At 58.3% G+C, this 25,262-nt stretch overlaps 10 protein-coding genes across 10 annotated transcripts; 6 read left to right on the forward strand and 4 right to left on the reverse strand.

Moving 5' to 3' along the window:
• Window positions 1-4: 4 nt before the first annotated feature.
• CcaverHIS019_0600640 (uncharacterized protein) lies at window positions 5-2,162 on the forward strand (the record flags this gene model as incomplete). Its single annotated transcript, XM_060602481.1, has 4 exons — window positions 5-23; window positions 67-177; window positions 224-1,308; window positions 1,344-2,162. 4 exons carry the CDS (start codon window positions 5-7, stop codon window positions 2,160-2,162), a joined length of 2,034 nt encoding a protein of 677 aa, XP_060458870.1.
• A 576-nt stretch (window positions 2,163-2,738) lies between these two features.
• Window positions 2,739-3,921, forward strand: CcaverHIS019_0600650 (uncharacterized protein; the record flags this gene model as incomplete). The annotated part of the gene is made up of 2 exons (XM_060602482.1): window positions 2,739-2,831; window positions 3,682-3,921. 2 exons carry the CDS (start codon window positions 2,739-2,741, stop codon window positions 3,919-3,921), a joined length of 333 nt encoding a protein of 110 aa, XP_060458871.1.
• A 641-nt stretch (window positions 3,922-4,562) lies between these two features.
• On the forward strand, window positions 4,563-7,382 carry CcaverHIS019_0600660 (uncharacterized protein; the record flags this gene model as incomplete). The annotated part of the gene is made up of 11 exons (XM_060602483.1): window positions 4,563-4,626; window positions 4,660-4,789; window positions 4,831-5,320; window positions 5,353-5,793; window positions 5,825-5,920; window positions 5,960-6,192; window positions 6,227-6,295; window positions 6,327-6,612; window positions 6,660-7,214; window positions 7,247-7,306; window positions 7,338-7,382. 11 exons carry the CDS (start codon window positions 4,563-4,565, stop codon window positions 7,380-7,382), a joined length of 2,469 nt encoding a protein of 822 aa, XP_060458872.1.
• A 446-nt stretch (window positions 7,383-7,828) lies between these two features.
• On the forward strand, window positions 7,829-8,570 carry CcaverHIS019_0600670 (uncharacterized protein; the record flags this gene model as incomplete). The annotated part of the gene is made up of 3 exons (XM_060602484.1): window positions 7,829-7,882; window positions 7,923-8,180; window positions 8,259-8,570. The coding sequence occupies 3 exons, from the start codon at window positions 7,829-7,831 to the stop codon at window positions 8,568-8,570; spliced, it is 624 nt and encodes a 207-aa protein (XP_060458873.1).
• Window positions 8,571-8,731: 161 nt separating this feature from the next.
• CcaverHIS019_0600680 (uncharacterized protein) lies at window positions 8,732-9,613 on the reverse strand (the record flags this gene model as incomplete). The annotated part of the gene is made up of 2 exons (XM_060602485.1): window positions 8,732-9,561; window positions 9,595-9,613. 2 exons carry the CDS (start codon window positions 9,611-9,613, stop codon window positions 8,732-8,734), a joined length of 849 nt encoding a protein of 282 aa, XP_060458874.1.
• An 815-nt stretch (window positions 9,614-10,428) lies between these two features.
• On the reverse strand, window positions 10,429-11,010 carry CcaverHIS019_0600690 (uncharacterized protein; the record flags this gene model as incomplete). The annotated part of the gene is made up of 1 exon (XM_060602486.1): window positions 10,429-11,010. The coding sequence occupies one exon, from the start codon at window positions 11,008-11,010 to the stop codon at window positions 10,429-10,431; it is 582 nt and encodes a 193-aa protein (XP_060458875.1).
• Window positions 11,011-11,757: 747 nt separating this feature from the next.
• On the forward strand, window positions 11,758-13,183 carry CcaverHIS019_0600700 (uncharacterized protein; the record flags this gene model as incomplete). The annotated part of the gene is made up of 3 exons (XM_060602487.1): window positions 11,758-12,026; window positions 12,248-12,467; window positions 13,076-13,183. 3 exons carry the CDS (start codon window positions 11,758-11,760, stop codon window positions 13,181-13,183), a joined length of 597 nt encoding a protein of 198 aa, XP_060458876.1.
• A 745-nt stretch (window positions 13,184-13,928) lies between these two features.
• Window positions 13,929-15,800, reverse strand: CcaverHIS019_0600710 (uncharacterized protein; the record flags this gene model as incomplete). The annotated part of the gene is made up of 8 exons (XM_060602488.1): window positions 13,929-13,970; window positions 14,298-14,373; window positions 14,453-14,566; window positions 14,626-14,651; window positions 14,709-14,831; window positions 15,360-15,381; window positions 15,494-15,640; window positions 15,796-15,800. 8 exons carry the CDS (start codon window positions 15,798-15,800, stop codon window positions 13,929-13,931), a joined length of 555 nt encoding a protein of 184 aa, XP_060458877.1.
• Window positions 15,801-19,421: 3,621 nt separating this feature from the next.
• Window positions 19,422-23,830, reverse strand: CcaverHIS019_0600720 (uncharacterized protein; the record flags this gene model as incomplete). The annotated part of the gene is made up of 10 exons (XM_060602490.1): window positions 19,422-19,832; window positions 19,872-20,017; window positions 20,076-20,361; window positions 20,504-21,048; window positions 21,375-21,480; window positions 21,512-22,000; window positions 22,038-22,163; window positions 22,201-23,457; window positions 23,498-23,610; window positions 23,668-23,830. The coding sequence occupies 10 exons, from the start codon at window positions 23,828-23,830 to the stop codon at window positions 19,422-19,424; spliced, it is 3,642 nt and encodes a 1,213-aa protein (XP_060458878.1).
• A 372-nt stretch (window positions 23,831-24,202) lies between these two features.
• Window positions 24,203-24,592, forward strand: CcaverHIS019_0600730 (uncharacterized protein; the record flags this gene model as incomplete). Its single annotated transcript, XM_060602491.1, has 1 exon — window positions 24,203-24,592. The coding sequence occupies one exon, from the start codon at window positions 24,203-24,205 to the stop codon at window positions 24,590-24,592; it is 390 nt and encodes a 129-aa protein (XP_060458879.1).
• Window positions 24,593-25,262: the final 670 nt, after the last annotated feature.

A 25,262-nucleotide genomic window follows, 5' to 3' on the forward strand; every position in this document is an offset into this window, starting at 1 on the left:
CACCATGCCGCGCATCAGGAAGAGTGCGTACAAGGATACGCCCGGTTTGGTTTAGCTGACAGGCAGAGACGTCCAACCGCCAGACGACGCGCGACCGCGCCAAGATCACCAAGAAGGTCGCCGAGCACAAGAAGAAGGCCAAGCGCGACTCCAAGCGCAACCCGACATGGAAGAGCAGTGCGTGGGATAGAAGGGCTGAGGAAATGCTTAGGCTGACAGACAGAGAAGAAGCCAGACCTTGGTGTGCCCAGCTCGTTCCACCTGAAGGACCAGGTGCTCGCCGAGATGGCGGACGAGAAGCGGCGCAACGCCCAGGACAAGATCGCGGCCAAGGAGGCGGCACGGCGCGCGCGTGCCGGAGAGGCCTCGGACGACGAGGACACTCCGGGCATCAGCTCGTTCAAGTCATCGGTGCTCCCGCGCGAGGCTCTCACCGGTGTTGCTCCACTGCCTGTTGAAGAGGATGACGAAGTGCCCGACCTGCTTGACTCTGACCTGCCCACGCTGCAGGCGGCACTGGACGCGGCCAACATTGTCCTCGAAGTGGTGGACGCACGTGACATCCAGGGCGGACGGTCTGCTCACGTTGAGAAGCTCGTCACGGACAGCGAGAGCCTGGTGTGGCTCGTGGTCAACAAGGCCGACCTTGTGCCCCGCGAGGCACTCGAGGGATGGCTTACGGCACTCGACTTGCCCGCCTACGCCGTGTCGGCAAAGGAGGGATGGGGTATCGCTGAGCTCCTTGCGGCGCTCAACACCGCGGCCAAGAAGGTGGATGAGTTCAAGGTCGCTCTGCTCGGTCTCCCCAACGTCGGCAAGAGTGCTGTCGCCAACGCCCTCCTAGGTACGGACAAGTTCAAGGTCCGCCCAGGGACGCTCGCATCCAGCTCAAAGCACCCCGCTCCCACAACGGCGGCATGTGCGGAGGCCGAGCTTCCGGGCGGCGTCCGTGTGATCGACACACCGGGATGGGAGTATGTCGAGGAGGAGGAGAGCGATGAGGACGACGAGGAGGATGAGGAGGGTGATGTCGAGATGGACGACGAGGAGGACGACGAGGACGAGGAGGAGGCAGCTGCGGCAGCCGCCAAGTGGGACGCGCTCGAGGCGCGTGTGGCTGGCGACCTCCTCCGCCGCAACCTTGGCCGCGTGGACAAGGTCAAGGACGTGTTCCCCCTTGTCAACTACGTCTTCGCGCGCTCCAATCCCCAGGACCTCATGCTCAAGTACAATGTGCCGTACTTCCCCGCTGGCGACCTGCAGTCATTCCTGACAGGACTCGCGCGAGTGAACGGCCGTGTCAAGACGGTAGGCTGCATAGACGGAAGAGAAGCTGACCTCAGCGTGGCGACCCAGACCACGATGGTGCGGCGCGCATCGTCCTGCGTGACTGGTCGCTGTCTTCGTTCCCGTTCTACACGGTGCCACCCAAGGGTGCCGTCTCAACGATTGACCAGGTGGACAACTCGAGCGTCCTCTCACAGTTGAAGACGCGCAAGGAGATGCGCGCGTCGGGGCTTGTCAAGTTCCGGGCGAGTGACGTTGACGATCGCGAGATCTTCCTCGACGACGACTACACTGCGGTCGGGGGCCCCGAGTCGGAGGACGAGGACGAGGACGGGGAAGGCTTCACGGACGCCGACTTTGCTGGCTTCGATGGTGAGGAGGAGGGGTCAGACAATGACGAGGAGGGCAGCGATGACGAGGAGGATGGCTCGTTCGTCGGGTCAGACGAGGGCGAGGAGGTGGAGCTCGAGTCTGGATCTGAGCCGTCGTCTCCCTCATCGCTAGAGGGTGACGAGCTGCCGTCTGACGAGGAGGAGGAGAGTGAGGAGGAGGTTCCAGTACCCTCGCGCAAGCGCAAGGCGCCGGCCGCACCCGTAGATGTGCGCAAAAAGGCTAAGACTGTGTCGTTCAAGGCCAAGCCGGAGCCCAAGACCGCAAAGCGCGAGGTGAGCGAGGTCAAGTCGATCCTCAAGGCAAAGGCAAAGGCGGACGAGAAGCCAGCGAAGAAGGCCAAGGTAGCCGCTCCCAAGGACACGGCATCCGCCAAGGCAAATGGGACAACCAAGCCGAAGCCGGTCGTGACGGCCAAGTCCAAGGCGGTGTCTGCAGCAACCAACGCGGGCTTTGAGGCGTACGACTTCTCTAAGCACTTCTAGAATCTGTATTGTATGCATGGTATGTAGGATGCGAATCTATCTGTCGCTACTCGCCATCATATCCAACGACGCAACTGCAACTCTCGTCGGGACTGTGGTGTAGTGGTAGCATATCCGCTTTGGGTCTATTCGGGTTTCAAGCTCAAGTTTGAATCACCGTGAGGCATCTTGCGGATGGTCCAGGGTTCAAACCCCTGCTGTCCCCATCTTTTGCCCTCCGCTCTTTGTACACGAGGGCTCTGAGGATTCTTCCTCTCAGCTTTTTCTTTGCCTGAGGCTTTTTGATTCAATGTCAAAGGAATGGGGTGACTTGACAAATCGAGTTAATTGAGCGCTTGAGCGGATCACGGTCAACTTGCGGACATTGCCGAGTCAGTCGGCTAGTTTTGATCTCTACTATCTACTAATCTACTATAGACCCAGACCATACCTACGTACACCACATGCACGTTCAAACTGCCATCCTCTAAAGTCGTCGAGTCATCGCCTCATCGTATCTTCCAATCTTCCCAACTGCCTCATGTCATTCTCACTCCTGCATTTCTCGGACCTCCTCTCTGGGGCCGACCCTTAAAAATGTCCCATCCTGCGTCTCCAATTTCGACACCATCGCACGGCTCCTGTATCGCTATTCAACCGCCGCGCCACCGCTCGTCGCACGACAAGGCAGTAGGTCTGCAAAGAGCGGAACAGTCTTACCACCTTTGTAGACGTACTCGACAACACCTGTGGCAGTTGACGCCCTTGCCCTTTGAGTCTCCGCATCAACCGGGTGCTGCTGAGTTTGTCAGTTCCCCCACCTACCTATTTAACACACTCCACACACGATGTCTCGTCCAAGTCCAACCCCACCCCTTCTCTGTGCTCAGTACACTCTTTTCTACTCCATATCGCCATGCTCGCGCTCGCTCTCGCCAACCTCTCCCCCTCGCGATGGCTGCTTCGGTGCCAAGGAAAAAGCCATCTGGCAACCCTCAGTCGGCACACCTTGGCAGATCGTCCTCTCCAGAAGACCGTCAACCCAAGGGTCAGCATCAGCCCAAACGCGTCAGTATGGGACGTGGATCTCTTTGACACGCCCGCGTCGACCATCGCGTCCCTCCGACGACAGGGCAAGAAGGCCATCTGCTATCTCTCAGCGGGAACGTACGAGAGCTGGTATGACGACGCGGGCCAATGAAGTGAGGCGGACCTCGGTCAGAACATCACGGATTGGGAGGGTGAGAGGTGGGCAGACGTACGCGCCTCCTCAGTCAGGAAGGTCATGGAGAAACGCATCGCGCTGGCCAGGCAAAAGGGATGTGACGCCATTGACCCGGACAGCGTCGATGCCTACCTACGCTTCGCATCCAAATGTGCTCATTCCAGAACAACGACAACGGAGTTGGAGTAACGGACAGAAGTTGAGGTGTTCTCACAGAGGCAGACGCAGTGGATTTTGTGTATTTCCTCGCCAACGTGGCATCTACATACGGCATGGCAACTGGCCTCAAAAAACGCCGGCGCGATCATTACGGAGGCCATCGATGTCGCCCAGTTCTCCGTCAACGAGCAATGTGTGCCACACGGCGAGTGCGACGTGTTCCAGGACTTTATCAACGTTGGCAAGCCGGTATTCCACATCGAGTACCCCACCGAGAAGACGAGCTTCAGTAAGCTCTGCACAGGGAGCCAGTTCACCACTATGCTCAAGAACATGGACCTCAGCGGCATGGCCACGTACTGCGACGGCTCCGAGGCCACAACGCAGACCCTTTAGAGTTAGCCATTTCTGTGGTTATAGTTCGAATAGGAGGGTCCCGGTCATCCCCTATCCAACTGTCGATGGACGATGTTGTACAATTCCAGCGCCACATCCCGTATGTCTACAGAAAAGCCAGTGCATCAGCCTGCATATCAGTACTGGACAAGAGACACTTCTCGTCGGTATGATAACGGCAGCAGCAGAAAAGGCGAGCGAGAAGACGACCATTTCGTGTGCAATCGGCCGCTTAGCTCAGCTGGTTAGAGCATTGTACTAATATCCAGTGGATATCAGTAATGCAAAGGTCGGCAGTTCGATCCTGTCAGTGGTCAGTTTCCTTTTTCTATCCACACCACTCATTTTCTCAGGTTGTGGTTGTTGACTCGAAGTCTCGAGGTGGTTTACAGCCAAAGTGGTCGATTGTGTCATGTGATGGCCGATGATAACCGGGGTTCACCTTTTACTTTGCATTCCAATGTCCGGTTTTGTAGTGGATCCAGCGAATACTATCCCCGATACCGGACATAACTTATCGTTCTGACCCGTGCTGCCTTCCCTCTTCCTCACAGCGCCCACATCGTAGCCCCGCGCATCGTATCTAACCAGCTGTTACCGTCGCACATTCATCTCCGACCCACTGACCCCTTGCTCACAACATGTCTTCGCCGCCGACCGAACCACCAAGGAAGAGGAAGAAGCGCGCCCACTTCAGTTGTGCTGGTGAGTCCGACCTCGGCGATGGCTGACAGTCAGAGTGCAGGCGCCTCAAGCTCAAGTGTGACCGACAAGGTAGGAGTCTCATCAAACTCAAGTTGAACCAGTTCCTTGCTCAAACTGTACTCGCCGCCGCTGTGTCGACCTCTGTCCCGACGGCACACGGCCGGTGCGAGCGTGAGTCCAAACCCCAGCCTGGACTGATGGAAGGACGGAGGAGTCACTTGAGCTGCGATCGCGCCTCGACGCGCTGGAACAGATACTGGTCAACAACGGCCTCGACGTGCCCGAGGGCAAGAAGCGCAAGGGATCGAAGCGCGCTCGCTCGCCATCAATAACCTCCCCTTCGGCTTCGGGGTCGGCCTCTCCGCTGCCCGTCGAGGAGCCCCAACCTGATACGGACACCGCCCCACTTATACGACCAATCCCGGTGACGCTGGCGGAGACGCCACACTTCACCTTCCCACCAGCACCAGAGGTGCAGGCAGTGCGCTTCGACTTCAGCGACGTGGGCCCCCACCCGGCGTCTACGCCTTCAGCAGGAGGTGCGGTGTCGAGGCCGGTTGCCACCTTCCTCTCGCCATCGGCACAAGCACCTGATACCTCGTCTGAGGACCAGAGCTTTGGCACGCTAGTCATCTCGCAATCGGGCCGCAGCAAGTATCTCGGCCCGACCGCGGCAAGCGAGTGGCTCAAAGACGTGAGTCTCCCCCAGAGCGCGCTAACAAACAGCAAGAAGTGATTGAGACGCCTCCTGCGAGCAGGCCCCCCTCCCCCGTTGCCGAGCCTGTACACTCTCAATTCCCTTTCAGCGGCGCGATCGACGTCTCTACGCAATATCTCCTCTCCAAGCTGCCGTCGCTCGAGGAGGCATGCGTGCTGGTGGACGTGTACTACCGTTACTTTTCCTGGGCTTGGAATGTCAGCACTCGCGAAACGTTCCAGCCCATCTTCGACAGCATCTTCCGGCTCCCACCACCTGGTCGAGGCGAGCAAGATGAGTGGTTGCAAGGGCTCGCGCTCGTGTACATAACGCTTGCTATGGGTGCGCTGCATAATCTCGAATTACCGCCCAACGATCCACTGGCCGAGGAGTTCTTCTCACTTGCCAAGAGCGCACTCGCCAAGGGCCAGTTCATGATCCACAACACACTTGCAGCTGTTCAGACACTTGTATGCGGCGAATGGGACGCGCTGACGGAAGCACATCATGGCCCATTTCTGTCTCGAGATGGAGAAGGGCCGAAACGGAGACAACGCGTGGCCCCTCTGGGGACTGGCTATGCGCCTCATCCAGGCAGTGAGCTCAGTTGAGGTTCCCCGAGCAAACTGACACCAGATGGGCCTGCATCGCGATGGCCAGCGATGGCACCTCCCCCCCGACATCCTCGAGGAGCGTCGACGCGTGTTCTGGGAATGTCACACGGCAGACATCTTCCAGGCCAACTGCTTCTCACGGCCCAACTCGATCAACGCTGATTACATCGACACGATGCTCCCGCGCGACGTCCCCGTCGGCGGCGGGAAGGGGTACATGACGCTCAAGCACGAATTGTCGCAGTTGTCCAGCTTGTGAGTTGGCAAACTGGGCAAGAGTTGACAGCAGCGTCCTTGACCACGCGATGAAGGTCCAAGCGCCGCCGTACTCGACCGTCATGGCTTTGCATGACAAGCTGTGTGTGTCTCCCGGAGGTAGCTGACAGCAGCACGACGTTCGAGACCGATGTGCCGTTCCACTTCCGCTGCCGCGCCGCACTCCTCGCCCTCCCGTCTCGTTACCCCGACGCGGAGAGAGCAATTGCCGACTCGCCAGAGGAGAGTAAGCGCGATCTGCACCGCACCTTCCAGCAGTTCACACTGTATCTCAACATCTCCGAGGCTATTATCTTCCTGCACCGCCCGTATTTTGCGCGCGCACTGCACGACGAGGTGCCCGACCCTACTCTGAGCGTGTTCGGCCAATCCTACCTGACCGTCGTGGAACGGTGCAACGTGCGTCCAGCCTTGAGCTTATCTGCACTGGCACAAGCTGATTCCAGTTGATCATCCAGATTGTGGCGCGCATCAATGCGCTGCACCCCAACGTGACCGCGCGCCACTGGTTCTTCTGGTATCACGCCTTCAACTCTGCCGTGTGCGTCGGTACTCTAATCCTGACCAACCCAGCCAACCCTCTGGCCGGCTTTGCACTGTCGCAGATTGACGCGGCAATCGCGCTCTACACGGCGGTGGTGCAGGGACGTACTTCCCGGCGAATGATCCACAACCTCCAGTGGCTCCTCAAACTGCGGCAGCGCGCGTCGGATCGCATTGCACGAGCGTTAGCCAATGCGGGGACCAAGGATGGCCTCACAGAAGCGGAGGACTTGAGCGATTCGGACGACGTGGAACTCCTCGGCTGGCGCACGCGGCTCATTCAGAGGGCGACCCACGGCGCCACGCCAATCCAGACCGCCACCACCATTGCCTTGCCGTCGCCGCGCACAAGCACGTCTCCGAACGCCGCTGTACAGGCCACCGTGGCGAATGCTCTTGCAGCACATTTTGAGCCGACGCAGACGTCGCCGCACACCGACGCCAGTACCGAGGCCTTGGTGAGTGGTAGCTGGCCAGGAGTTGACTTGAGATGGCCCAGTTCTGGGACCCCATGCTGCTGCAGGACATGCCGGATCTCATGGGAAGCAGCGTAAGTGCGAAAGAGGCGGCACTGATGTTAGTCCTTTACGATGGGCTGGGATTGGGACTCGGGAGGTGCGGTGTGATCGAGACTTTTGTACTTGCATGCAGTTGGGGGATCGGAACCAAACAACCAGGACAGGTGGGACGATCCAAGCCCGAAACCGGACTTGGCCTTCCCCTTTTCATCAGTCACACCCACTCGGCTTTGATTTGCTCGTCTACTGAGTGTTGGGAGGATGGCAACTCCCAGCATACAAGCTGATGGCACAGGGGATGCAGCGAGGAGGCGTTTCGGAATGTGTGGTGCACAGTTGCGCCATACCTCTCCCGCCAGAGTCACGATCGTGCCTGACTCCCGGTCAGCCATTGCGCCATGATCTCATCCTATCCCGGCAGGCTGCAGCCGCGCGACGGGACGCGTATTGTCGTCAATTGCCAAAGTGACTCTGCATTGCGAGGACCAGTATAAGAGACGTGCGGAGAGCGCGGGGCTGCACCACTTGAACCCCTCACATTCACATCACTGACCATGGCCGCGCCTGCGAACAAGACTATCCAAGACCTTGAGGGCAAGTGGGTTTGGGTGAGTGTCTCGTCTCGGCTTGTGGATATGCTGATTCCAGAACCGCCAGCTGTCAGACCCCTTTGGTGGCATCCTGGAGATCCAGGGCGTCAACGCAATGGTCCGCAAGGCTATGAACCTCGCATCTCTCACGATCCACAAGCACGAGTACCGCGGCCCACCTACGCCGGGCGGCAAGAAGAGCGAGGACCCACCTTTTGCACACCTTACCGCGGGTGATGTTCTTCACATTGACTGCAAGCATGTCATGACTGGTGGTCTCAAGGCGACGACCGAGGTACGGTGCTTTGACGGGCAGGTGAGTGACGTTCAAGCCGGAGAGCGGAATAGAGGAGGGCATAGCTTCCTCCAGCAGTCCAGATAGAGCTAATGGTAGGTACGCGAGATCAGCGACTGGATCTTTGGCACGATGCACACCAAGAACCTCGTGCTCGAGTTTGCTGATGTGCTGGCCCTCGATGCGTTCCTCACCGGCACTGAGGCGCGTGGGCCGTGGCTCGACGAGGGTGAGCTCATCTTTACCCAGGCCAGTAGCCCGAACGGCTGGGTCGTAACTCAAATCTGGGGCTTCCAGATGATCGAGGTGAACGGCAAGCTTGAGCGGCGGCTGGCGCGTAACATTGTCGCCAAGCGGAGCAAGGACGGCAAGCGGGCAGATGTGCGGCTCGTGTATGACTGGGGAGGTTAAGCAGTGCGCCAAGTCCACCGAGCTGGACGCACACGCACAGGGATGGGGCAAATGTAAATGGTAGGGATAGTAGAGTTAATCGAGGACAATGTTACGGACAGGAGAAGAACAATGCATTCACAGTCCAGTCTATCCGAGCCCTTGACTAATAACCACATGACCTACTCGAGGGAGATGGCGTTCTTGCGTGGGTCGCCGCCGGCCCAGTTGGAGCAACCGCGCCAGCCGCCGTCGATGCGGAGCTCAAAGTCGTTCATCATGCCGTTCTCGATGAGGTAGACGATACCGTGTCCGATCTCAGTGGGGTCGGTGACGCGGCGGGGGAAGATGGCGCTCGCTTCAAGCTCGGAGAGGAAGTATGGAATACGGTCGGCGCCCATGAGTGCCGAGCCAACAACGGCTGGGGAGACCGAGCAGACACGGATACCAAAGGGACCAAGAAAGTCGGCCATGCCACCGCTGATGCCGAGGACGGCAGTCTTGGTAACGCCGTAAGTGAGGCAGCGAGCCGGGACGGGGCGCGCAACAGCCGACGAAATGTTGATGATGATGCCACGCTCCTCCGTGACGCGGGGAAAGAATGTCTCGGCCTGGACGTCAGGGTACTGCGAGTTGATAGCATCGGCGATGGCTGCGTCAACGGCAAATGTGCCGTACACGTTGACGTTGAGAACCTTGGCAAAGGTGGGGACCGACTCGGAGAGTTTGTTGCTCCATTTCCGGCCCGGCGCAATTGCTGCACAGTGGACGCCGCCGGCGAGCGAGCCTTTGGGAATGATCTTGAGCGCCTCAGCACAGGCAGACTCGAGGCTGGCCATATCGGCAATGTCGACCTGGAAGTAGTGGCAGCGCTCGGCGTGCCACTCCTTTGCTTTCGCTGTGCCTGCCTCCGGGCTGAGGACGTCGAAGAGGATAGCGATGCCGCCACGCTCCATGATCATGCGAGCAGCCGTGCCGCCGATCGAGCCCGCACCACCGGTGATGATGAAAGCTGGTGTCAGAGGACGGTACGGGGACAACTCACCCTTGCCCTCGATCTTCATTTTGTCTGAATCTGTGATGTGGTGGGGGTGCTGGAGAGACTGGTGGTTGGTGGGAATGGCAAGCTCACCGGGGGCTTATGTATCCAAGAGCATCACAGCCCATCCATGGACCATCACAGCCCGATACTGATGGCGGGGGGTGAGGGTGGGGAGTGATCTCCGACATCGGACGTGTTGGTGCCCGATGTCGGAGCCTCGCCCAGCCGCCATTTACCGAATTCGTTCAATGTTGTCTGGTGCTTGCCGTGACCGGTCAGTAGATGTTCCTGTTCATTTGATGTTCCTCTTCATGTCCGACCTATCTCCCTGCCGACCGATGCCAGAGTCTTCTTGTCTTGCTAAATGTTCGGTGGGACGGGACAATCTTATCACGGCGATTTCGGAGCCTGAAAGAATGCCGCAAAATCACGGAGGTTCGACTGTACGCAAACAGTCCACACAGCATCAGGCGCCCATGCAAGCGGACTTGCACAGACCAATCCTGGCCGCTTGAGACTACCAACCGCCACGTGCAAGGGACGCGACGCAGCACCCACCTCCATCATACCGCCATACGTTTCCTCATCAGCCAACGAATGCCGATGTCCGGGATCCGTCAGACACCTGGATCATACGCCTCCCCTGCCACCGGACAAACTTCAGGCGGTACATCCGGCTTCTGGCCCAAGCATGACCGGGACCTCGACGTTCCTGACAGCATGGCAGACACAGTCAGGTGGAGAAGTACATTACCTGAGCTACAGTCTACATTGCCATGGGCTTTGGCTCTAGGCTGGAACGGATCGGGGATGGGCCGACTACGGACAATACTATGTCTACACCCAGCGCTTCTTCTGCTCCTCGTTACGGCGCTTCTCCTCCTCGATGCTGGAACCGATGCGCTGCAGCAGCTCCGTGAGGCGCTTGAGGTTATCGACGGCAAAGTCGCGGGCCGTCTCGCGCGCAGCGACAGTGGCCTCGATGGCCTCGGTCTTACGCTGCTCCCACAGCGCCTCAGCGACACGCTGGAGGCGGTCGATCTCCGCCTGCGTGTCGGCGTCATACGTCGGCGGGGGGTTGGTGCTCGTTGGAGCTTGGGCGGGCGGAGAGTGGCGGCGGTGCCAACCAAAGCGCCTGCCGTCCCGAGACGTTTCGGAGGCCACGTGTTCTTGGGCCGTCGGGGCTTCTACGTCCGGGTTGGGGTTGGGGTTGGGATTGGAGGGGTTCGAGGGTGTCATGGCCGAAGGCCAGGCGTATGCGGGCGCGGGCGCGTTCGGCGCCTCGATCGGGCGCTGGTACCGGTAGCACTTATTGGGGTGGCGGTCCTTGCTACGGATCCACCAGTGGGCGGCACCGACACCGAGGCCGAACCACACGAGGCGGCGGAAGATACCGAAACGCGGGCGGTAGAGGTACATTGCGGACATGTATGGGTTGGTTGTAGGATGGCTTGGTTGTAGGATGGCTTGGTTGTAGGATGGCTTGGTTGAGTAGACGAGTTGTCTGGCGTCGTCGTGCAAGTCAGCCGTTATATGCAGAATAACGCGGTATGGTGCCGAGACGACTTGTGAGCTTTAGTTGGTCACGGCTGGTCCAGATGAGCCTCGAGGCCGACGGCATGTGCGGCACGGCATGTCAGTGTACGTGAGTGTATGGGTGAGAGTGAGCGGGTGAGATCTGGAAGACCCGACCCGTTCCGGGGGCGCGCACCTACGCGTCCATTCCTAGTCGAGGGCTGGAGTCGGCACAGAGAAGAAGCGAAAGACCGATCTTGAGCAGCTTGCTTTGAGACATGCCGAAGTTGATACGCGTCGTCAGCCGTCAGCCGTCAGCCGTCAGTGCAGTGCGGCTGACGTCATTTAATAGGCATGCCAACAATTGTTACAAAAGGCACATGAAGGTGGATATTAACGCCTAATAGTCACGTGGGCTAATCTCCGTTCCTGGAACCTCCACCTTGACCTCACCGCGACGTTACTCTCCATCTCAACATCTGGCGTCTCGGCCGCTTCACAATTTCGCACAGCGTTACCAAGCTTCCTCGTCGTTCTGCAAGCTCTCCGAACACGCGCTCGGCTGGAACGTGGTCCCCCAGCTTCCCGAGGGTTCCCCAGGTTAGGCTTTCCTCGAGCTGTCCCCGATACCCCCGAGCTGGGCTCTCTGCAATGGCGTTCATAAGGCCGGGGATGATGACCCAGTATCGGTTTATGGCCGGGGTCACAATCAAGATATTCGCCGCATTCCACGTCTTTAATGAAGCCGTCGCAAGTTCGCAGCCGTGCGCCGGCTGGAGCATGTACCCAACACTCGACGCGACTGGCGATGCGGTGTTACTCTTGCCAATGGCGTATTGGCGGCCCAAGATCTGGGGCATGTCCAATAAGCGTCCTGAGAGGGGAGACTTGGTGGTCACTACCAACATGAACAACCCGGCGTGAGTGGGCCCAGCAGCCCTTAAACCTTCCGATGTGTTATCGGCCTCCGACTCTTTTGCTTGGTTTCATCGTCGTTGAGTGTGATCACACTTGCACACTTGCGCATTCACCCTCCCGTTTCTCCTTGTTCTACACCTTGCTCTGTCCCAGGCTTACACCCGCCTCACCACAATCCCTCTCACAAAGTTGCTTCCTGCTTGCTGTGCTGACATGATCGCAGATATACCGTCTGCAAACGGGTCATCGGGATCGAGGGTGATGTCGTTGAGATTGAGCCCACACGCTCCGTTGACGGCTCAAAATCGTGGGCACAAGGCCGGTTCCTGCGCGTGCCAAAAGGCCACATTTGGATCGTCGGTGACAACCTCTCCAACTCGACCGATTCGCGCGACTATGGGCCAGTACCTATCGCCATGGTCAAGGGCAAGGTTACGCATAGGGTAAGTGACAGTTGTGTAAATGCTCTACCAAGTCGTGTTGGTTTGTTGCGAGTCGCGAGTCCGAGTTACAGTATGGAGGGAGCGGGAGCGGGAGCAGAAGAATGCTCCTATCTGGCTGCCCAATCTTGCTTGTGGATTTCCTGTTCGTGCTATCTTGAAGCGTGCCATTCGCAACCAGCGGGATATCGTCTCATTTCCAATGGCTTGTGGAGAGGATGGCCCTGGAGATCGACACGGTAACCAAGGAGGGGGCAGACATGTCGATCAGTTGATGATGATATTTGTCCATTTGACGTCCACCCAGAGTGACGATGACAGTTCTTGGCTAGTTTACGAGCAGCAGGATTACCTCGGCCACACCTCGGCAGTACTCGTGCAGCCGGCCGTACCGGCGGACTCTCTCCGCACCACACCACACGTCGTGGACCTGTCCGTCTAGGGAATATGGCTTCTCGGGTTCCTGTTGCTGCCCCTTCTGATTCCGTTACCAGCTGCGACGCGGGTCCCCAGCGTCTGGTTTGATGTGGTTTCTCTGGTTCCGAGCGCGCTTCCAATTCCTTGTCACATCCATCTATTTCGAATCTGTTTAGCATGTTGGCTGACGGCAGATATGGCACAGGGGGTGGTTGGACTGGACGACACTGGGGCCCAACATGTCTTACCTCGGCCCATCACCCGTTCCCCCGCCGGGGTCCGTGCAGCCGCGGCCGTTGTGAGGGAGTGTAGCAGTTGTGCAAAGGAGGAGAATGACGCCGAGTGTTAATGCCAGGCAACGGAGCGTTCTGTAGACGTTTTGACGTTTGACCAGGCACCCATTGTGACGTGTTGGCATGGCGGGCCGATTCCGCTCGTTGTACTGCCCACTTGGTTGGCTACGAGGTCATGTGCGGCCAAGATCAGTTGAAACATAGCGGCGCATATGGCGTTGATCAGCAGTATCGACTTTGTATGGAGCCTCGGCACCGACGCAATCAGGAGGCGCCGTACAGGGCGAGAGGAAGAGCATCAACAAGACGAAGCGATGCTAGAAAGCGGGGTCAGAAGAGTGGGGGTTTGGAATGTCGACAAAAGTCCCCGTCTCCCCGATCATGTAAAGGGAGTCGCATGACTTGGGACGTGGTCGTCTGACTTGAGCGCTCTAATCAAGGCCGAGAAAAGCTACGAGTGCCCTTGGCCAATGTTGTGAGTGTACTCGGGTATTGAGTGAGGCTCAACGCCACACGTCGGTGAACGAGGTGTTACAGCCCCACAGTCGCCCTACAGGCACGGATAACGGCATTTCTGGAGCATTGGGCTTACGCCCTGCTCTGCACCAATGTCCCATGTCCGATCAAGTTTGGTCAGTCGTCTAGTAAGGATATAAAAACGGCCGGAATAAGATGAGAGGCCCGATAGAATCGAGGAGTGATTGACGTTGCACAACGGAGTGTACATGCAGACGCGATTAGGGACGTGCCCTTGTCACTCTGGAGGCGGAGAAGGGGACGCGACTTGACGCTCGTTCTAGTGTTAGTTGCGGCGTGATATAAGGTTCGGTAGCATGGGGGATGGGGTTCCACAGGGTGGGCAGTAGTGACGTCCACGGAGTCGTATATGCCGTCACCCGCAGGTTGGGACGGAAGCACCAGGTCGGCACAGACATCCCAAGGCTCGGCGACGATGACCACAAGCCAGGCAATGGTTCGGACTCAACCATGCCTGCCTGAAACACAACACAAACGGCGCAGCAAATGTTCTACGAACCAGCTGCGGGGTGGAATGCTTTGCCATGTCTCCGAGATCTTGGGAGCAAGAGAAACGAATGGGGTCAGGGTCAAGTGGGAACTGTACCTTGCGAGTGTTAAGCTTGAACCCTTGACGGTTAAAATGGTCGGCAAGAAGCGTTTTTGGCGGCCGCCCGTGATAGCTACTCGGTTAACTTGAGGCATGGCATAATTACCTAGCACGCATGTCGGCTGTGGCGACAACGAGGACGCGGTACTCACTTGCGGGGAGAGAACACCTTAAAGTCCATCGAACGGCATGCGGCGAGAGATGGCGCTGGTGGCATGCCCTTTGTAGTTGCCGACCTATCAAAACAACGGAAATATAAGGAATATCTGAGGGATCGTCAGTCAGTTGCTGTGGCTGGTGTTTGTCTGTCTCAGACCCTACTCACGTCCCCTCGTTGCGGACAGACAGGCTCTGGGCGTCAGCTTGCCAGGGGATCCTACCAGACGCGAGAGACGAGGCTCAACGTACCATGAACAAGAACCAGAGACCCATTTCGCCCTCCATGTCAATGACCCGGTTGGCCTCGACGTGTAGTCTTCCGTGCAGATTTCGGTGGCTCTTGTCGAAAGCTTTCGCGCGACCACGGCCGGGCTGTATGGAGTCTCCAATTGTGGCGAATCGGCCCCGACCGGCGCGTGCGCCACCTCTGCTTGCCTCACTTCCGCCCGAGGTGGGTCGGGAGCCAGAGGCCGGACGGGAACACACTGCTCCACCTGACGCCATTGCCGGCGAGCCCTCATCCTCGCTGCTTGTTTCATCCTCTCTGAACTCTTGTGAGGAATGGGATTGGGGTGAATGAGGACGAGGAATGGGAGTGACCTTCAACCCTGCCCCATGGCGCGACGATTCGGCGTGCGACAATTCGACGCCACCGGCGCCACTGGCGCTCAGACCCTGCCACATCGATATCGGGCCAGAAATGCCATGTCCGACCGGACCGGCACGTGGCGACAGGGAGGTAGACTCCGAGCGGCCGGCCACGGCTGGCCCAGCCTTGTACATTGTCGACAAGCGAGCGCGTGTGGGAGACGGCGACCCCGTTGACCGATGTGAAGGACCAGAACGAGTATAGTGATCCGTGGGAGGAGAATTAGGCTGGACGAGATCCACGGCACACACCAATGTCGATATATTGATGTCACTGTGGCGTCAATTTGTGACCCATGCGCCTGGTGCCCATAGCGCTGGGTCCATGCCCAAGTGGCCGCCATGCGGGCCTGCCCTGCCCACAGGCTGCGAAACAAAGTACTCACGAAGGGTTCACAAACACGCCCAGGCCCGTCGCCCCCGCATGTTCTCGAATCCAGAGCCGGATGATAGGGGTTGGCGCAATTGGGCGACGATCCTTGTCCGTCTTGCGGCGCCCAGCGACAGGCTCCTGAGCTACTTGCAAGCAAAAACTGGACGTTTCAGCGTCGTGGCCGTCCAGGAAATCATCAGGAAGGCGTGGCTCATCCTGTCCCTGTGGGCACCATTTTCTCCACGGCAGCACGTTGTTGCTTTCGGAATTCCCATTTCTGTTCTGCCAACACCAAGGGAGCAAATAAAAACTCACCTCATGTACTTGCCCGCGAATGTTCCCCGGTTGAACAGGGTGATGGGCGTAAACTCGTGTGGGGAAGGAGGACCCTGTGGGGCAGAGCTGTCCGCCGTTGTTGGACGCGGTGCTGCCTCCCTCGGGGATGTGGGTCGTGGTTGTTGACGTTGTTGTTGTTGTTGTTGTTGTTGTCGTCGTTGTTGTTGACGTCCACCCTCTGGCACGGGGGCCGCCTCAGACGCAGATGTCCCGCGGCGACCATGGGAAGACGACATTCGCGAGGCCAGAGGAATGGAGCGCTCCCGATGAACGGGGACGTTGGCAAGGCACCAGGCGAAGATGGCGGGGCAAAGAGCGAGTTGGTGACGTTTAAAGAATGGGTAGAGATAAACAAAGAAGGAATGAGGGAGGTTGGTAAAAAAGAGGAGAGAAAGGGGACGAGAGGGAGAGCAAGGGGAAGAGAGGGAGAGCAAGGGACAGAGAGGGAGAGCGAGGTAGAGGTGCGGGTTCTTGCACAAGGAACAAAGACACGGTGCGATAGACAGCGATAGACACAGCCAAGGACAACTACAAGCTAGAGGCCGCACACTGCCTCATTTCACTCCTGGCTGTCTCGATTGGTTCTACCGTTGGTGTCGTTGGCACGATTAAGAGGGACGTGAGGTTGTGCTCCAGCAGAGTGTTACGTGGGGCACCAATAACTGGAACGGCACCTGGTAGGTGTCTACAACTGGACTCTGCACAGACACTGTTAGAGCGCCACAGGGCCAGTGCTCAGTTCCCTTGCTATCAACAGAGTTGGGCCAGAGCTGGGGATCCTGGTGGGTTGCAGGCAGTTATTCTTGTCGATGGGTGACGTTTGTGTCTCGTTGTGGGCCCCACGATACCACCTGCGGTATGCAGGAACACTCGCTTGTTCTCGAGGCCGAGATCCCTCCCTCAAAGGGGTTCGCTCAAGCTCTCTCTCAATTCCTGGTTGGCTAAAACCAAGTGTTCAACAAAGGAGGCGCATGAAATGTGCGTGCGACGGGCCGTGCTTTGAGGTTGGTTGTCCCGAGGACGCGTCCGAGTGAGACGAGGGGCGAATGAGACAGTGGCGGACAGGAACGCAGCCAAGCGTGGCTGACACTGGGAGTGGGAAGTGAGGAACTGCAAGGCGAGCGCTGAAAGGGGTTGTGAGAGTCGAGAAGGTGTTGGGGAAGCCGGTGACGCGAACGCGCCGCGTCCTACGACGAGGCTTGGGACCGTGTCGGCCCAGTTGGGTGGGGAGCGAGGATTGGGGCGGGCGTGCGTTTGGTGCTGCAGATCCGGGAGAGCGTTAGCTTGGTCCAGCTTGGTTGGGACTGGACAAAAGAGCTTTTTTTTTGTTGGTCGAGGAGAGTGCAGCGGAAAAGGTTCTCAGGCGAGGTTCGGTGCAAGGGCTGTGGAGAAAGGTTGTAATGTCTGTGTGGCCTGGCCGTGGTCGAGATAATGTATGCAGTCGTCAGGTGTTTCCGAGGCTGACGTACTCTTGGTCCCAAGTATGCTGTCTCAATCCGAGGTTTGCGGAGACGGCGACGGTGAGGTGAGCATGGCCAAACGAAGCTTGTTGATACATAGTGTTGGGACGCGGCTTCTTGTTGGCTGTTGGCTAACGATGGACGATCGGGGATGTGGCCGCCGCGCCACCCAACTCGAACCCCACACTTCTCAGTTTACAGAGTCAGCCCAGTGTTTGACCTGTCCCAGTCTCTCTGTTTGACCTGTCCCAGTCTCTCTACTTGATTTTCGACCCGGCGCTTATGGTCCCTCAAAGCGCTGAAGTGGGTGCGTGCGTGCGTGCATGCTCGGAAGGAAAAAGTATCCAAGAGGAGCAAAGAACAGCGTCGGCACGGGGTAGTTTGGTAAAACACGTGATGTCTACTGTGCTGGTGACCCTTCACTCGTCTGGTTTCGTGCCCAGTTGACACGGTGCGTGTACCTGCCAACGACGTGCCGAGCTTTGGGGTGGGGGGGATGGGCGGTGACAGTGGACGGATTAGGTTGACTGCCTGGCCGCTGGCAGGCAGGCTGGCAGGCTGGCTGCGAGGCGCCCCGGCAGAATTACTGATGAATCACTGGTTACAGGTCAAGAGTCGGAGCCGCGGGGTTGCGTGGGGGTGCAATGACAGAGGAACTGAGAACTGAGCCATTCACAAAGACACGTCAGTCTCGCCAAAATTCCTGAGCCCCCTCCCTTCATAGAGATATCCTTGGAGACGCCGGATGGGTCCGGACGCTCCGATGGCTGTTGCCTGCCGTCCGTAAACTTGTGCGCGCCATGCTCGACATTATACGTAGATTCAATCAAGAGGAATGTCCGAGGCCGGCAGTCTTAACCCTAGGCTGCTGGCTGCTGGTCCAGCTTTGTTGGGGATTGTCAACTTGAACTTGTTCTATACCCTCGGCATCTTGCTTTAATACAATAGTCAGGCCTAGTGCCTTTTGGAAACTATCGATGCGTCATGTGTTGCGGCGCGTGCACCTTAATAACCTAACTGATGCACATCCGCTCTAGATATTGGGAACGTGGAGCAGAGCGGGCAAAGCTCACCTTGTGCTTGTCCGGCTTGTCTGCCTTGTCTGCCTTTGCTTACTCTGGTGATGTGATGGAGGATGATGTTTAGCAGAGGGTTAAAGCTTGAGGTGGTAGAACCTGACCTTCCTTGCCAGCAACCAAGCATCAGGGTGATCAGGGCAGTCAGGAGTCCAGGGCGGCAGGTGACTGATCGACCTCGACTACTTCCGGATCATTTTCATTAATTGATTTTAACCGGTTTGCTAATCCAATTCAGTGACCGAGATTACGAGTTTGACATGACTTCATTGCTGGACAGAATGGACAGAATGGACAGAATGGGAGATTCTTGACAGCGCGGCCGGCGCACCGTCGCCGTCACCCGATGCCCCTCGATTTTTCCATCTCACCGACTTGTTTGTTCCTCGCCCGGCCCTGTGGACCTGGATACCTGGATACCACTCACAACTGACCCACCAGTCTCCACGTCTCCACGTCATGTGCCAACTGTCTGCTCATCTCCAAAAAAGACTCAAGTTCTACCTGACTCTTCCAAGGGCGTAAGAGCCAGAACTATCTCCCTGGCAACTCCAAAGCAGTGTCCAATATTTGCAAGACAGGCCCATCCTCCCGCAGTCCCTCATGGCCGACCCAAAGTTGTTGGTTGGGCTTGCATAACCTAATTCCATGTCATGGTGCCACGTTCGGTGACGCCAGCGCCCTCTCCCAATCTTCTTTTGCTAGCACTCCTGTCTCGTCAATCATTCATCATCCATCATCCATCATTTGGAAATCCTCCTTGCCGTGTCTTGGTTCAGCTCACGCACTGTGACTGTGCATTAAAAGCATGTCCGAGCAACGCTCAACTGCCCTATCATAATCTCTTCGACGGAACGTGTTTTGCAGGTGATACAACGTGGCTTGCGCCACCCAACTGGCAACTCACCAACCCCACATGCTGGTGCCGCCGGATACATGGATCCAGCAGTTGGGCCTGGCGACAACGTCGGGTACCACACAAACGTTGGGTACTGCTGCATGGACTACGAACCGACGACGTTCTAACAACGTCTAACAACGTCCAACCACGACTAACCACTAACCACGTCTAACCACGGGTACCCCACGAGCGCTGGCACACGGCCTCTACATCCTTTGTTCCAAACTCGAGCGCTAGGCCCGAAGTCGAGTAGCAGCTCGCCATGAGCTTCTGCGCCCGCCCAATCTCGCCGCTTAGAGCCGCCGTAATCTCGCGCCACACGCTCGCCATCAGGGCCGCCGTGGCGGCGTCTGCTGGGCCAGAGGTATGGCCGTGGTGCAAGTCTCCGCCCGGCCCACTCTCATCGTCGTTGAAGTGCTTGTCAACTCGTCGCGCCATAGCCTCGATCGCCTTCTTCATGTCCTTGGAACCCGTGTCCTTGAGAACCTTCTTCAAGGTACTGCGCGAGTAGGCCGAGTGCATGTTAACCTCGTTAGGCGGAGTCGTTTTGAGCTGACGCTCTACCCCGTCAAAGAAGTCCTGAATGGATTAGCATTTCATCAACCCGTCGTTACACACCATCAATCGGCTAAAGCCCCTACGCAGCATCATCTTGATGTATGCCTTCATGTTCTCTTCGTAAAGGCCCCGGGCCCGCTTTACGAATACGGTCAACGCGGAAGCCTTGACCTGGGCCACCTCGTCGACGAAACTGTGCAGGTTCTCTGTGGAGTGTGTCAGTGACTGGGAGTGGGGCCAAGACGTGCTGTTCAGTTAACTCACCGATCATGACCACATAAAAGTACAGCTGACCCTTGCCCTCGCCCGACCCTGCACCCAGTTCGGCGCCAACAACCTTTGAGACATGCTGGAGCGAGCCAAGTACGCTCGCCGCAACGCGTTCGTACGCGTTGTTGACCCGCTTGCGAATGTCAAGGGTGTCGTAACTGCTGTCCAGCTGGCACTCGATCCGCTCGACGAACACGGGGAAATGCCTAACAAAGTAAAACACCCCACGCCGCTTCCGCACTGTCGTCTTTGCGCCATCAATGTTCTTGACTTGGTCGTTCTATGTCTCAGCATGCTTCAGTTTCGGCAAAGTGCCTCAAATCAAGACATCATCCACCAGATCTGCAGATCTGCCGGCTCGGTGACTACCACCGATAAGGCCGTATCTCAGATCCAGTGGTTGCCAACAAACCACGACTCACCACAAACGCGTCAAACGCCTTGCGCTGCCGACCCAGCTGTTTGTCGAACAGCTGCTGGACAAACATGCTCGTTCCCTCAATCTGCGCATCGGCCTGTAGCTGCTCGGTCGTTGCGATGATTCCAACGAGCGCAGGCGGGTTGCCTTCGACACTGGCGTCGACCCAGAGGCGCATTTCTCCGTCCACGAACCCAAACATGAGCTCCATGACGGTGCGCGTGAGCTGAGTAAGGCTCGCCGACAGCCCGTGCGAAGCGTGGCGCGACGCCTGCCGGCGGAAATACGTGTCGAGCTCCATGTAGTCGGCAAAGGTTGATTCGGTGTCGCCGAGATGAAGGAAGGCCGCGATGAAGTCGTCCTCGGTCACGATCTGCTTGACGACCTCGGAGACGCCCGTGGCGTACATGTCCGCAACCTTGCGGGTGGCATCCGCGGCCTTCTTGTCCCCGGTCTTGGCCATCTCACCGCGCTTCAGCGTCTTCGAACGCGTTACCGTGGCTGAGATGCCCGAAGGTTTCTGAGTTGACTGTGAAGCTTGCGCGAAGGCTGGATTTAGCAAGTCATTGTAAGGAGACAGCGGCCAGCTGGGGACAGACAGGGGTTTCCTGTAAGAGGAGGACACAGGGGGCTGCTGTGAGGAAACAGCAGGCCCCGTTGAGATGACAGCGAGCCTCTGTGCAGAGGCAGCGGGTCACTCTGCTGAGACAGTGGGCCACCATGCAGAGAGAGAGAGAGCGCCTCTGCACAGAACACTGCTCAGCAGAGCCCCCCGCCCCCCTGTAGAGAGAGACCAGGCCACGGCTAGGAGACAGCGGACCAGTGCGAAGGAGCCATTATGCACTGGGGCGCGATGCAGAGAATGGGTGACTCACAAACATCGGATAGGCCTTTGGTAATCGAGTTAAGCTGGCCCTTGAGGGTCATGAGCAACCCCCGCATCTCCTTCTGGTGTAACTTGCTCATAGTCGTGATATAATTCTTCCGTCAGCCGGAAACTACTTAAACTCACGAGGCAAAGTTTCTTGTACCGCTCCTCATCCATGTCCTTAACGAAAAGCACGATTCCTTCGTAAGCCATGAGTGCCTTGCCGAGCTCGACGTGCGGTTCTAACACGAGGCTGTGGCGTTTCTGGGTCTCGACGTACGTCGTCTCGGATTGGTGGTCGAACGCCGTGTCGAGGTACTGTACCATACGCTGGGCGAACTGGCCGGCTGCGGACTCGTACTGAGCCAGATGGGCGACAGTTGCAGCGACTTCATTTGCCGTGTCGCGCGACGCCATGAGCGCCTTGTAGAGGCTCGCGGCTGACTGCTCGAGTTCGCTGATGCCCTGCGACGTGCTCGGCGACGTCTGTTGCAGGCGCGAGAGGTCGTCCTTCGGCACGTCGGTGATCTGGAGCAGCTGTTGTACCTCGTCGAGTAGGGCACGCTGGTTCGACGTCTGTACTTGCAGACCGCGGTTCTGGCCCTCGATGTACGCGATATCGTCTGTGACGGCCTGGTGTAAGCAAACGACATGAGGTGTAGATACGCACGTTCAGCTGCATCCGGTACTCGGTCAGCTGCACGTCGATGCCGTCGAGCTCGCGCAGTGCCTCGTCGATATGCGCGAGCACCTGGTCGACGCGGTCGTCGGACTCGAGGAACGCGTGGATGTTCGCCTGGTGTCAGCCGTCTCGTAGGGAACCGATAGCTCACATTCTCGAGTGCAGCTAGCTCGTCCAGCAGCCGTTGCTCAATCGCATCAGGTCCCTTGCGGGAACTGTCGCCTCCCACAGCCGACGCGGTCCAGTCAAAGCCCTCAATCAGTTCCTCGACGTTGGCCATGATTGCATCCGCTGCCTCCTCCTCGTCCTGGCTCATGATATCGGCGCCTAGAAGGCCCGTGCGTTGGGTGAGCAGCACGTCGCGCGAGTACGCGGTCGTGAGTGGCGGCGGGACGAACGACACGCGGCGCTGCATCGGCTCGGGGGTCTTCCGCCCTTCACGAGGGGTGGCCTCAGTGCGCGTTGCCCCTGGCGGGGCGAGACCTCCTGGGGGTGCGACGACCGTGAGGTTCGCGGTGGTAGGGGTGATGCCGGCCGGAGACTGTGCGATATCACCGTTCGTGACCAACGTTGGTGTTGTGGTGATTGTCGGCCGAGCAGTCGGTGGAGCAGGAGGTTCGGGATCGGGGTTGGCGATGGTCACGGCTGGGATGGTGTACGTCGGCTCGGGGGAAGCGACGCTCTCACGCGCGCGTCCATTGTGCCGGGGTGATGTAAGCACCTCGTTGGCAATGCCACCGTACGGGTCGTCGCCCATCTCTGCGACGGGCGGAATCTCGGGTGTTTCGCTTGCAGCTGACGGCCGGCGAGCTTGCGCAGGACGAGTGCGCGACTGGGGCGGAATCCGGTCGTCATTGTTACCGCTGTTCCCACGGCGCGGAGGAGGCCGCCCAGAACCAAGGTTATCCGCATATCGTGGCGCGGGAGAAGGGGATGGCCGGACGTGCGCGTCGCGGTCGCGACCACTGGAGCTACCGAGGCGCTGGCGGAACCCGCTGTCGCTCACCACGCTGCCCGCCACGCTGCCTGCCCGCTGGTCGATGGACGAGAAGGATCCGCTGCGCTCACTACCATGCCTGCGCGGCGGGGCGAGGTCGCGGTCGGGTCGCTCGTGTGTCGACGCTGTAGATACCAGCGATCCCGAACTCGCCATGGCCGGATGGCCTCGCTGCGGCAATCGCTCGCGGATGCTCACGGGCGGAGGCTGGTGCGAGGCCGAGCTAACCGTCGACGTCGAGCCCTGGTGACTGTGCCCTTCTGGCGTAAAGTTGATGACTTGTGGTAACGAGCCGCCCGTCACGCTCCTGAACGCCTTTAGTAGTGAGGCGAGAAACGCGTGCTGGTCCCGCGAAGAGTCGCTGCTCCAGTGATAACGTCTAATCGTCATCGTGAGTGCAAAGTCACGCGGCTGGGGTCAGCTGAGCTTGAACTCGAGTAAGCGGACTCACCCCGATCTGCTCGAGGACGCGCATGTCGCTGAGGCGCCATGTCTTACCGCGCGAGAACGTCCCGTTCGAGTTACTCTTGCCCTTGTGCAGCATGCACTCGCCAAGGCGCGTTACTGGCGTCAGCATCCACTCCTTATCTGAGACCCGGTGTGACCTCGTGATTCACACACCCGCAAGGAAGAGGTAGCGCGTCTTGGAGCTGCCGTGCCCGTCGTCCTCCTTGACGCGGAGATACGTCACGAGCGTCTCCTCGAGGGTCCCGTCATCGGCCTTGCGCGAGAACAGGGAGCGCACGATGAGGGCCCGCGTATCTTCCGAGCTTGAGCTCGCCATGGCCAAGTCGCGGACGTTGTGTTTGTGTTAGGTTGTGAATGGGATGAACCAACGTCAGATGGTGAACCCTCTTGGACGCGACGATGTGGGTCTGTGCGATGACGCCGAGTTATCGATTAGCGGAGGCAAATGGTGTAATACCAGGTTTAATCGTTTCTCAATATCCACTGGATCTAGACTTCGGACATGTTGACATCTTTGCCCTTTGCTCGCACCCATAATCCCTCAACATACGACGCTGAACCCTTCGCCATGACCTCTCTCTCTGACTCTTTTCAACCTCAACAGCTAGAGTCAGCAGACTCCAGCTCTAGCATGGTCAACCATCCCTTTTCCAGCACACCCCGCCATCCCTCACCCCTCACCCCAACCATGCCGCCAAAGGACGCACTCCGCGCACTCCTCCACACCCTCCTAACCGTGACACTGAACGACGGTAGGGTTCTCACAGGTAATCTTCTGGCCGTCGACAGTTCCGCCTCCCTTCTTCTCAGCAGCGTTCGCGAAACCCGCGTCCTACCCCCAACTGTCGAAGGGATCAACGTCGCGCAATACTATCCCTACTCGCGGACCGATGGGGAGGCTAGTACCGAGCCTGGAGGCGAGGTGCGCGAGCGTGAAGTCACCAGCGTGCTGGTTAATATGTGCGATATCGTCGCTGTCGAGATGGGTGAGGAGGATGCGGGGGCTTGGTCGCGGTTCGTGGGGGTCGCGTTTGAAAAGGAACAGGCTGTGCCGCCTGCACCGCCGGCCAAGGCGTAGTAACCCCTGATCTGAGACCGTCGATGACAGATACTGTGGGCAAGGCAGGATGGTGAGTGCACTATGGACTAGGGCTGATCCAGACCGTCGTCAATCGTGGCTCCTGAAAAGGCGCACCGCGGCGTCACGTGCTTTGGTCTTGTCAACACACTCGGCCTAGTTGCGGACTTGTCGGGCAATGTGAGGCTCTGTAGCGGCTCCATCTAGAGCGTACAATGTGTGACCTACCCTCTTCTTCGCCTTCAAACACCTCTTCGACTCGATCGAATACCTCGTCACCCCCTCATCTCGAGGACGGCACACTATGCCCACAACCCTCGATCTTGCGCCGAGGGAGCAACCGTGCCGACGGCCGGAAGCGTTAATCGCCCTCAAGTCCAAGAACGCGGTGTGGAGAGCAGTCCATACTCCGATGCAATGTACTGTTCAGTAGCTATTTACGCCCTCCATGACATCTTGATGAGACACGAAACGGTCACTGCCACGACTGCCGCGGCTGTCGGCTGATCGGCTGTTGCCATGTGCGATTCCAACGCGATCCAGCAGCGGCCGGCTATAATTTGTGGTATGCAAGTGGCTGGTATGGGCTGGCTGATGGCCTCAGATAGATGGTCCGATTGCTTCCAGTTCCCACCCCACGCCACAGTCACGTCATACCAATGATGTCACT

This window comes from Cutaneotrichosporon cavernicola (assembly GCF_030864355.1).
Source record: "Cutaneotrichosporon cavernicola HIS019 DNA, chromosome: 6".
NCBI lineage: Eukaryota > Fungi > Basidiomycota > Tremellomycetes > Trichosporonales > Trichosporonaceae > Cutaneotrichosporon > Cutaneotrichosporon cavernicola.